The 12,716-nt window shown below is 37.7% G+C and overlaps 2 protein-coding genes across 3 annotated transcripts in view; one reads left to right on the forward strand and one right to left on the reverse strand.

Moving 5' to 3' along the window:
- SKIC3 (SKI3 subunit of superkiller complex) overlaps positions 1–12,716 on the reverse strand; it is a 136,304-nt gene that overhangs the window by 91,106 nt on the left and 32,482 nt on the right. The gene's annotated exons all lie outside the window — the stretch shown is intronic.
- The window catches only part of ARSK (arylsulfatase family member K), a 41,954-nt gene that overhangs the window by 7,290 nt on the left and 21,948 nt on the right, over positions 1–12,716 (forward strand). The window contains exon 3 of the mRNA XM_059175501.1: positions 2,327–2,486. Coding sequence (XP_059031484.1) covers positions 2,327–2,486 — 160 coding nt within the window. The remainder of the gene's footprint in view (positions 1–2,326; positions 2,487–12,716) is intronic.

A 12,716-nucleotide genomic window follows, 5' to 3' on the forward strand; every position in this document is an offset into this window, starting at 1 on the left:
GTCTTGTTCCTGATCTTAGAGGAAGAGCTTTCAGCTTTTCACCCCTGAATGTAATGTCAGCTGTGGCTTGTCGTATATGATTTTTATTATGTTGAGTTACTTTCCTTTTATACCCAGTTTGTTGAGAGTTTTTATCATGAACGGATATTCAATTTTGTCAAATGCTTTCTCTCCATCTATTGAGATGAGATCGTTTTTAATCCCTCATTTGTTAATGTGGTATATCATATTGATGGATTTGGAGATGTTGAATCTTTGCATCCCTGGAATAAGTCCCAATTGATCGTGATGTATGACCCTTTTATATTGTTTAAATCGGTTTGCTAATATTTATTGACAATTTTACACTATGTTCATCAAGGATATTGGTCTGTCATTTTCTTCTTTTGGGTGTCCTCTTCTGGTTTTGGTGTCAGGGTAATGTTGGCTTTCTAAAATGAGTTTGGAAGTGTTTCCTCCTCTTCGTTTTTTTAGAAGACTTTGGACAGAGGGATTGGTATTAATTACTCTTTTTTTTGGTATTAATTATTCTATAAATATTTGGTAGAATTTACCAAGAAAGCTTTCTGGTCCTATACTTATTCTTTCTTGGGAGGTATTTGATTACTGATTCAGTCTCCTTACTCCTTATTGGTTTGTTGGATTTTCTATGTGTTCATGATTCAGTCTTGGTAGGTTGTATAGTTCTAGGAACATATCCATTACTAGGTCTTCTAATTTGTTGGCATATAATTATTCATAGTAGTCTTATAAGTCTTTGTATTTCTGTGTTATCAGTTGTAACTTCTCTTTCATTTCTGATTTTTGAATCATTTCTTTTCTTGGCAAGTCTAGCTAAATGTCTTTTTCTAATCTTTTTTTTTTTAAAAAAAAACAGGTCTTAATTTTATTGATTTTTACTATGCTCTTTCTTAGTCTCTATCTTCATTCTAATCTTTGTTATTTCCTTTCTTCTATTAAGTTTGGGCTTAGCTTGTTCATTTTCTAGTTCTTTTTTTTTTAAAGATTTTATTTATTTATCAGAGAGAGAGAGAGGGGGAGAGAGCAAGCACAGGCAGATAGAGTGGCAGGCAGAGGCAGAGGGAGAAGCAGGCTCCCTGCTGAGCAAGGAGCCCAACGTGGGACTCCATCCCAGAACGCTGGGATCATGACCTGAGCCGAAGGCAGCTGCTTAACCAACTGAGCCACTCAGGCGTCCCTCATTTTCTAGTTCTTAAAGATGAAAAGTTAGGTTGCTTATTTGAGCTCTTTTTTCTTAAGGCAGGCATTTAACTCTATGAACTTAGCCCTTAAAATTGCTTTTTCTGCATGCTATTAGTTTTAGTATGTTAAACTTCCATTTTCATTTGTCTCAAGATATTTTTTTATTTCTCTTTTGACTTCTGCTTTGACCCATTGGTGTTCAGTGCCATTTTGTTTAATCTCCACATATTTGTGAATTTTCCAGTTTTCTCAAAATGACCTCAAAATGACTTCTAGTTTTGTGCCTTTGTAGTCAGGAAAAAATGCCTAATATTTCAATTTCTTAAATTAATTATGACTTATTTTGTGGCCTAACATATGATCTGTCCTAGTAAATGTTCTGTGTGCACTTAAAAAGGTTATGTTTTCTGTTTCTTTTAGATAGAATACTCTGTAAATGTCTCTTAAGTCCATCTGGTCCAGGATGTAGTTTTTAAGTCCATTGTTACTTTAATTGATTTTCTGTCTGGATGATCTATCCATTGTTGAAACTGGGGTATTGAAGTCTCCTACTATTACAGTATTGCTGCCTATTTCCCCCTTTGGGTCTGTTAATACATGAAGAAAGATATATTGGATACAATCATACTTATAGAAAATAACAGCGAAGGTGTAGTATACTTTTTTGTAGGTGTAGTAAATTTTTTGTGGAAAGCCGGTACAAAGACAACATCCTTAAGGATGTTGGAAAAGGATCTGTGCTTCACTTTACTGGCCTGGAAAATAAATAAATACTTGGTGATTATTTTATGAAATATTATTTTTATGAAAAAATATTTTTATGAAAGCAGACTCCAGAGTCTGACAGGCTTTATACATAATTCCAGCTGTATTTACCTTAAACAACTTAACCTGTAAGCCTTGAGGACTCACCTGTAAAATGGAAATAGTAACTCCTTGCCAAGTTTTCCCCTTGATAACATAAAGTAACAGAAATATTAGGTAAAGCTCCTAATGCAGGTTTTTTCTTACTCCAGGGCATGAGCTCCAAACTAGGAGATTCTTTCTCTTGCTGTAATTGTCTTCATAGTTAAAGCAAATCAATACACTTTACGCTAATCCCAGTTTCTCCTCCCACCACTAGCAATATGGAGTGGCCTCTTCACTCACTTAACAGAATCCTGGAATAACTTTAAGGGCCTAGATCCAAATTATACAACATGGATGGATATCATGGAGAAGCATGGCTACCGAACACAAAAATTTGGAAAACTGGACTACACTTCGGGACATCACTCCATTAGGTAAAAAAGTAGAACAAAATAATGCTAACATGCTACCCTCTGCTTCAGCACATACATGTACTCTTTTTTGACTTTTGTCACTTCTCCGCAAAGGTGAAAGTTATGCTCTTAATCCCTCAATTGTGTTAATTTGGCTAAAATTTCACATTTCTTTAATCTTCATAAAAGATTAAAATTGCTAATATGCTGGTAATTTTTGTTTTTCTTAAACATTAAAGGTCTATAAAATTATTTACTTCAAAATTTATCTTGAGTTTTGTTATGCAATGTCTATTACATACTGAAGACAGTTTATAATCTTTTTTAAAGACCATAATCCAGATGCTTGCTTTTGTCAGTTATCTCCTTTCAGTCATTATATTTTTTTTCATTTTACTAAGTCCTCAAACCAGGCAGCCAAGTATAGTGGTTATGAGCAGAGATCTAGAATCAGAATTCCTACTTGAGAATCTTAGTTTTTCTGTTTACTCCTGACCTCTAATTTCTTTGCTGTGAGGATTAAATGGAATGAAATCTGCAGGGAAAAAAGCTAACACACAGTGTGTCTGGAACAGCTGTCCTCAGAAAGGCCTACTTTCAAGATTGGCCCTCGGGTTTTATCTAATGACTTGAATATCAGGAATATTTTCCATCTATTCCCTGATAAAAGTGACTTACTCTCTACCTAGAATGTACAATGTGGTTTATGCTGAAATACCTGCTTTCCTTCTGAGAGTCTGGGATTGGTATGTGGTAAGCAGAGGGTATCTGCATAATCAGCTGCCACGAACAACTTGGGTTCTGCTTGCCTAATCAATTCTTACACGTGTATTGTTATGTTTGGTGTTGGATGAATTAAGTGAGCCCTTTATGACTCCACTTAGAAACTTGAAAGTGATTTGCTCTGGACTTACTCTAAATATCATTCCCTTTGCTGATTTTGCTTTGCGTCCTTTCACTATAATCATAGCCATGTGTACAACTAAATGCCGAGTCCCATGAGTTCTCCTAGTGAACTTGGGTATGCTCTTGGAGTCTCCCAACACTCGTGCCTCTTGGCACAAATACGTATTAAAGTCTTAGAACAGAATGCCTTGCCTAACGGGTGCTAATTGAGGGCTATGGTAGTGGTAGTAGTGATGATGATGCTAATGATTATGGTAAGAACCAGAAAAATAAATTCAGTCAAAATAATGGTGAATGTGGTGAGAAGGATAGCGTTCCCCAGAACTTCATGTCCACCTGGAACTACAGAATGTCACCTTATTTGGAAACAGATCCTTCTTACAGATGCAGTTAGTTAAGGGTTCAAGATGAAGTCATCCTGAATTTAAAGTGAGTCCTAAACCCAATGACTTTTGGTCTCATTAGAAAAGAAAAGGGCATAGACACACGAAGAAGGCAGGGTGAAGACAGAAGCTGAGATGAGAGTGATCACAGGTACAAACCAAAGAATGTCAGAAGCCAGGAAAATGGAAGAATTTTTCCTGAGAGCCTTCCGAGGGAGCATGGCCCAGCCAATAGCTTGACTTCTGGTTTCTAGCCTCTCGAACCATCAGAGAATAAATTCTGTTGTTTTAAGCCTTCCTGTTTGCAGTAATTTATGACTGCAACCCTAGAAAACTAATAGAATGAGTTTCAGGTGAATAGCTACTAAAATAATCTAGAGTAATCTGAGTATTAGTCTTGCTCTTCTGGGTAATGTTAAATTTCTTTCCTCTTCTGTCTTCCAAAATCTAAAAGATACCAATCCTGCAAACCCAGAAGGGACCTTTACATCTCTTCCCCATCTCTGCCTTCTAATCCATCCCCAGATGTTTGCACTTCTACTTCTAAAATCTCTCTCCAGTTTATTCACTTACCAATCTCCACCAAAGCCTCTGCTTCGCAGGGCACTGAAGTGGCCCTCTAACTTGTCTTCTGTCTGATCCATTTTCTAGAGGCAGACAGAGTGATCTTTTTAAAATAGTCATCTGATCAAGTGCCTGACCTGCTTAAAATCTTCCAGTGTTGTTGTTGTTTTTTTTTTTTTCTCTGTAGGCAGACTAAAATCCCAAACCCACAACATGGTTTTATAAGACCCTATATTTTCTAGTCCCTGCATACCCCCCGTCTCCCTTCACAACACTCTCTCCCCCCTCAGGATGCATTTGCTCTTTCACTTCTGTCACATGCTTTTCACTAGCTCTGGACCACTGCACAAACTAGTCTCGTGCAAACAGCTCTTCCCTCACTCTACTTAGTAGCACAGAAGAAGAAAAGGGTGGAAGCAGAAGTAAACATGGTAGAAGGAGCAGAGGCTTTGAGTCCATCAGAACTGTTAAATGTCCAGCTTTCCTTCTTACCATCCTTGATGGTAAGTGGCCTTGGGCAAGCTACCTGACTAGGATCATTAAGGGCTACACACTTGCTTCTTCCAGACAACTGTTAAACAGATAGCGTTGGTAGTACTTATTACCATTCTACTTACCAAATGGAAGTCTTTGGGCAAGTTATGTATCTCTTAACACCCCCCCCCCACCACATTGTAGGTGTTATAATAGGTTTGATTAGGTTCAAATTTGCTGTATAATATTAACAGCTGAAAGGAAACATTTGTATTTAATCCACAGGGTGTTCTGGTAATTTTTACTATCAAATAAAACTGTGTTGCCTGTATGTTCACAATATGGAAAACAGTGGTTCTCAACCAAGGGCACTTTTGATACAACCCCCTGCCCCTCAAAGATGTCTGACAAGGACTTGGAGGGGGAATGCTGCTGACTTCCAGAGGGTGGAGGCCAGGTTGCTGCTAAACAGTCTGAAATGCACAGAACAGCCCCCCCCCCCATCTGCCTCTACCCTGCAGCAAAGACTTACCAAGCCTAAAACATTAACAGTGCAGAGACTGAGGAAACATGATCTAAAGCTAAATATTCTAAATATTTCTAAATCAACAAAACCAAAGAGCATGTTAAGCTGGAAGTGTGTAGAATTAGGAGGTTTTTTATATAGACATTTTAAAAACTAGATTTCTAAGATCACAATTTAATAAAGAAATTGAGTATTAAATAATATTCCTTAAAATACTAAGACTAAAATACTAAGACTTATTTAAGTTACAAAAGTATAGTCCAGTGTATTTTATTCAGCCAATACTTAATAGAGCCAGCTACTATGTACCAGACACTATATTTAAATGATGGGAATAGACAAGTGATCAAAACACAAAAATCTCTAAACTCAGGGAACTTACATTCTAATGGCATCAGAAGCCAATATAAATAAGCTGCTGTCTTCTCTTTCCTAGCTAAAAATTTAAAACCTAAAATCAAATCCTCTGTCATCCTACTTCCACTGAAATTTATCTGTGTTCTCAATTCCTGTTTTTCTGAAGCCAAGTCACACTAGGCAATTTTCCCTCCTCTGAAATAAATGAAAAATAAAGGCCATCTTCCAAAATGAGAGAATTGCTTTGGGGAATTCCTGAGCTTGAACCTCTTGGCAAAAAGCAAAGTGAAGCAAACCACGAGCTGTTTACACCACTCTTCCTGTCCCTCTCAGGCCTCCAGACTAGAAAAAAGCACAGGCTTTCTCTGTAGAATCAAAGTGATTAAGAAGGAAGGGACAGAACTCAAAACAGCAACCATAGCGCCCTCTCTCAGTTCCTTTCAATTCTGCCACCTAGTGGTAAGTATGTGTATATCTCATCCATATCCACTTACTTTATTTTTTTATTTTTTTAAAGATTTTTATTTATTTATTTGAGAGAGAGACAGTGAGAGAGCATGAGCAAGGAGAAGGTCAGAGGGAGAAGCAGACTCCCCATGGAGCTGGGAGCCCGATGCGGGACTCGATCCTGTAACTCCGGGATCATGACCTGAGCCGAAGGCAGTCGTCCAACCAACTGAGCCACCCAGGCATCCCCTCCACTTATTTTATTATCTAAGATCATATATACCTTTAGATTTTTTTTTCTACCATAATTCCTAGAAAAGTTTCTTGAGACATTAGTGGATCCCTCTAAGCCTACAATCTCATTATTATCCTTGGATTTTTACCCCATGTAATTATTTGGATTTAATGTATTAGGGTTTAGCTGCATATAATGAAGTTTATATCTCCTGCTTTGGCCAGTGTTAGCCATTTGTGGAAACTGATTTCAGTCTATTTGAGAAGAGTCTGAAGCTATCTAATAATAGGGAGATTTAACTTTTCAATTTAACATTAGCATTAGCCAGATATCTAGCTGAAGAGACTTATGATTTTAAAAAGGAAGTTTTAAAAAAAATAAGTCTAGTTATCTGAACTATGGTACAGGGCAAAATATGTTGCATTCTGTCTATAGGAGGAAGTGATCACATCCGGATGTTTTTTTCTAGGGGATGGCAGTAAAGGCTGTAAAGTGCTATATTTAATTTATTCTAAGGTGGCACTTCTTTCTTTTTCACAGTTTAAGATATCTCTGAATTTGAAACCCCTCTTATTATTGAGATTACAAAATTCTATTATAGTCTAATTGGAAGTATTTTTCTTAATTTTATAATTAAGAATCAATTTCTTAATTTTTCTTAATAATATATATATACTATATATACATTTAAATATTATATATAGTTTTAATAGCATTTTAGATTTGATGAGCTTTCATAGAAGTAGAATATTACTGGGCTAAAATGGATAGGAAGAGGAAACTTCTGAACAAAGTCACCCAAAAGGAAAGTACAAACCTTTTAGAGAAAGAACATTGGATAAACCAGAATTCTTATAGGGAAGCAATGAAAAGTAAAATTTTCATATGTGAAAAGGACTTCAGTAATACATTCAGGCAGCTGGCAAAAATACCCCTGCATGATTCATCTGGTAAGCTGAATTTGAGAATCTCGATAAAGTCTCTATTCTGTTAAAAAAAAAAAAAAATGTTTCATCCTTGAACAGAGTTTTTGCTCTCTGGTTAAGTCCCATAATTATTTTACATGAACTTTTTGAGTTCATGTAATTTCTTTTTTTTTTTTTTTTTAAGATTTTATTTATTTATTTGTCAGAAAGGGAAAACACAAGCAGGGGGAGTGGCTGGTGGAGAGGGAAGCAGACTCCCCACTGAACAGGGAGCCCAATGTGGGTCTCAGTCCCACGACCCTGGGATCATGACCTGAGCCACCTGGGCTCAGATGTTTAACCAACTGAGCCACCTGGGCGTCCCTTATTCATGTAATTTTATGATTGATCTAATTTGCTATCCGTTCAGAGTTTTCCTGTGTTCTTCTAAGTATTTCCATCCTTCCAGGTGGCTCTTTTATTACCTACATTCTATTGTAGTGAGCCATGAAAAATAGAGCATTTCTTTACTATGCATTTAATATTATTATATAAAATATATTTATAATAACTGAAATATTTAAAATATAAAGTATTATGTTAACATTTTATTAATTTATTTAAGTATAGTAATAATAAATTATATCATTTAGTGGAAATTATTTAGTGAAAATCCATGATTTTCATCTTATTTACAGATAGCTCTATGAATTAAAAAAAAAAGATTAAGGAGCACCGGCCGCTTTAATTTCACCAAAAATAATGGTTGGAATTAATAAAATTGATCAGTGAGAAAGCATGCACATATTCAGCATTTAAAAAATGTATACTGAAAAGGAATGTTCCCACCTGAATTTGCTAGAGTTTATTCATTCCACTAAAATGGACTATTTTTTGAGTGTCCATACATGTGAGGAAGATAGATGACAGCCTTATTAAGTTCTTTAAAAAATGGTGTGTGTATTTCCCACAACATTAAAAGAATATCTAATGGAAAGGAGTATGGATTTCTTTTTTCTTTTATAGAATATGTTAGGCTGATACCAGAATTTGCAAGGTCATTATTCAGAACTGTAACGTTTTCATTCAGGAGATTTCTCTGAGATACATCTAGCTGTTTAAATCCCATCAGAAACAATAATTGTGTATGTGTAAGAAAGAAAAACAGATATCCACAAGACTCTTGAAGACTAAGAGTTAATTAAGACTGCAGGTTAAGTGTAACCTCTGAATTCATCTTGAAGGAAAATGGTCATGTTATCATTTGTAATGTACCATATTTTTTCAGAAGAGATTACTACTATGTTAATTAATCCCATGTTTTCTGCTGACCCAACAATGCTGCTGCAGAATTTGGCTTATTGGCACAGAAAACTCACATAGCTATGGCATATATGCAGATTTATGCATTAATTAGTTAGTAATGTGTTAGATAGGGGTTTTTTCATTCATACTAGGAGGATATTTTATTATTAAAAAGAATTAATCAGGGGCGCCTGGGTGGCTCAGTGGGTTAAAGCCTCTGCCTTTGGCTCAGGTCATGATCCCAGGGTCCTGGGATCGAGCCCCACATCAGGCTCTCTGCTCAGCGGGGAGCCTGCTTCCCCCTCTCTCTCTCTCTCTGCCTGCCTCTCTGCCTACTTGTGATCTCTGTCTGTAAAATAAATAAATAAACTCTTTAAAAAAAGAAGAATTAATCAGATTCCTGATTGTTTGATAGTGCATTTGGCCATCAGCTTATTTTCTGGCATTGAACCAAGGTAACCCACTTACGGGCTACTGAAGTACTATTTTGATGATCCTATCTAAAAATTGACAAGTTTCTGCATAAAAGATTTCTTAAGACTGTTATATAGAACAATGCTTTAATATGCATACAAATCACCTGGGGATCATGTTAAATACCCTTTCTTATTTGGTGGGTCTGGGATGGGACCCGAGATTCTGTTTCCATATCAAGCTTCCAGATGATGCTGATGCTGTTGGTCCACAGACCACTTCCAGTAGCAAGGGTATAAAGAACCAGAGTTCAGGTAGAGAGGTAGGACAGGCTTTAATCTATCATGAATGCCTTTATCAGAAATGTGGTAATTTTGTGTCCCTTTGTCCACTCATGTGAGATTGAGTGTGAAAAAGGCATATAGCATCTTGCTAATATGACAGTAGTTTTGATCTCATGGACCCCCAAAGGCCTCTCAGGGATCCCCCCCCGCAAGATCCCAGGGCCACACTTCGAGAAATGCTGGCATATAGGAAACTATACATTGTATGTTTGTGCTTATTGCAAGTAACACATCAATGTAAATAACCCAGAAAACAACCCAAAGGCTGGTGGAACAAACTCCAGAACTCAATGTAGAGGAGAGGCCACACTGAGGAGGAGAGGAAAGGTAGAGATATAGTGGCGAGTTAAATCCTGCAAGTCTGGTCACTGGAGGCAGGGAGCGGGGGTCATGGAGAGGGTAAGAGACGGAGTAGAGAAACAGGATCGAAAATAAAAGTGGCCAAATTTAACCGCTTCTTAGGACCAGCAGGTCTTAAAGCAGGGAACTTTAAAAATCAGCAGGCTCCATGCTGGGATAGCCTACAGGGTAATGGGAAGCCAAGTCTCTGCCCTTAAAGAGAGAGTAAGACAAACAGCCTGTAGAGATAGAGCATAGGAGCAGCATTTAGAAAAGCACCTGGAGCATACAGGAGGGAGAGTTATTTACCAAGCTGAGTTCTGCAAGGTACTTCTCCAGGAGCAAAGGAGCTGTCAGTCACCATTTTGCTCCCCCACCTCCCAGCATAAACACACAGCCACCTGTGGAAACCGGTGTGGCATAGCATTCACCATGTAACTTGCTTACACCGTGCCCCTCCCCCTCCAGCTCGGCCTGCCTCAGTCCCAGCACTGTGGGTCCCCTCTCCCCCAGATAACCAGTGCAAACCTTGACAATACAGTATCTCCCAACTCTGCCCTTTGCACAGCCTGGGTCCTGGTGATAGTAACTTGTCAGCTTCTTTGGAACACACACATACCTTGTTAAAACAGCACCCCGACCAGCACACACTTTACAGAGTAGATCAGGCAGGCCTCAGTCTCCACCATGGCTGCACATCCCCTGTGGAAGGGGACCAGCCTGCCCACCTTGGCACTGCAACCCAGCTTGCTTGTGCTTTCCAGAGTGGCCCCAGCTGGGTAGATCTCTGCAGGAGCTGTAAATCCCCTGTGGAAGAGAACCAGCACCACCTTGTTCAAAGTGTGAGCCCCACCCACTACTTTTAAGAGCAAGAGACCTAGCTCACTTTTCTAACACACAGAAACAGATACAGAAAGGCCAAATGAGGAGCCAGAGGAATATGCCCCAAATGAAAGAAGAGGACAAAATTACACTAAGACACCTAAGTGAAACAGAGCTAAATAATATGCCTAACAGAGAATTTAAAATAATGATCATAAAGATACTCTCTGGACTTGAGAGAAAAGTAGAGGACATCTTAAAAAGAATAATCAGGGATAAAAAAAGAAACAATCAGAGATGAACACAATAATTTTAATTAAAAATATACTTGGGTGGAATAAATAGGCTACAAGAAGCAGAAGAACAAATCAGTGACCTGGTGGACAGAGTTATGGAAAATAATCAAACTGACCAGAAAGTGCAAAATAAAAACAGATATAGGGAACTGACTGACTCCATCAAGCATTATAACATTTGCATTGGAGGTATCCCAGAAAAGAAGAAAGAAAAGGGGACAGAAACTCTATTTGAAGAAATAATAGCTGAAAACTTCCCAAATCTGGGAAAGGATATAAATTCAGATCCAGGAACCACAGAGCTCCCTCAACTAAATCAACCCAAGGAGGTCCACACTAAGACACATAGTAATTAAAATGGCAAAAAGCAGTGATAAAAAAAAAAAGATTTTAAAAGAAGCAAGAGAAAAGAGAACAGTTACATATGAGGGAAACCCCATAAAGCTATTAGCAGACGTTTTCAACAGAAACTTTGCAGGCCAGAGGTGAGTGGCATGATATATTCAAAGTACTGAAAGGAAAAAAATCTACAGCCAAGAAGACTCTATCCAGCAAGACTTTCATTCAGAATAGAAGGAGAGATAAAGAGTTTCCCAGACAAACAAAAACTAAAGTAGCTCATGTACAGTAACCCAGCCCTACAGGCAACATTAAAGGGGACTCTGAATGGAAAAGAGAAACCATGAGTAAGTAGGAAACACAAAAGCAGTAAAAAATAAGTATATCGGTAAAACTCAAGTCAAGGGACTCACAAATGGATGTAATGTATGATACCTATAGACTTAAAATATGGAAAGGAGAAGAGTAAGGAATGGGGTTCAAATTTAAGTGACCACTGGGGCACCTGTGTGGCTCAGTTGGTTAAGTGTCCAACTCAATTTCAGCTCAGGTCATGAGCTTGAGCCCTGCACTGGGCTGGATATGGAGCCTACTTAAGATTCTCTCTTTCCTTCTCCCTCTGCCCCTACCTATTATCTCCCCCCCACACACAAAAAAAAGAAACAAAATTTAAATGACCATCAACTTAAGATAGACTGCTATAAGCAGATGTTATATACTAACTTAATAGTACCCACAAACCAAAAACCAGGAATAGATGTGCAAAAAATAGAGAGAAAGGAATCCAAGTAAATCACTAAAGAAAGCCAACTTATGGTGAGAGAAGAGAGCAAGGGAAGAAAGGCACAGAGAAGATCCACAAACACAAAATACAAATAACTAAGTGGCAATAAATACATGCCTAATTATATTTGAATATATAATTACTTTGAATGTAAATGAACTAAGTGCTCCAATCAAAATCCAGTGGGTGATGGAGTGAATAAAATAACAAGAGCCACCCAAATGCTGCTTACAAGAGTCACACTTCAGACCTAAAGACACATGCAAGGATGGGTGGCGCAGACAGTTAAGCATCTGCCTTCAGCTCAGGTCATGATCCCAGGGCCCTGGGATGGAGCCCCGCATTGGGCTCCTTGCTCAGCAGGGAGCCTACTTCTTCCCCTCTCTGTCGCTTCCCCTGCTTGTGTTCTCTCACTTACTCTTTCTCTCTCAAATAATCAAATCTTTAAAAAAAAAAAAAAAAAAAGACATGCAGTTTGAAAGTGAGGGGATGGAGAAACATTTGTCATGCAAATGGTAGCAGTATTTATATCAGACAAAACTGACTTTAAAAAAAAACTGACTTTAAAACAAAGACTGTAACAAGAGACACAGAAGGATACTATATAATCATCATACAATCACAGTACAACAAGAAGATACAATAACTGTAAATATTTATGCACCTAACATGGGAGCACTCACATATAAAATAGTTAATAGGAAATATAAAGGAACTAATCAATAGCCATACAGTATTAATAAACTTCAACACTCCATTTATATCAGTGGACTGATCATCTAAACAGATAATCAACAAGGAAACAGTGGCT

Source organism: Mustela lutreola, chromosome 5 (genome assembly GCF_030435805.1).
Source record: "Mustela lutreola isolate mMusLut2 chromosome 5, mMusLut2.pri, whole genome shotgun sequence".
Lineage (NCBI taxonomy): Eukaryota > Metazoa > Chordata > Mammalia > Carnivora > Mustelidae > Mustela > Mustela lutreola.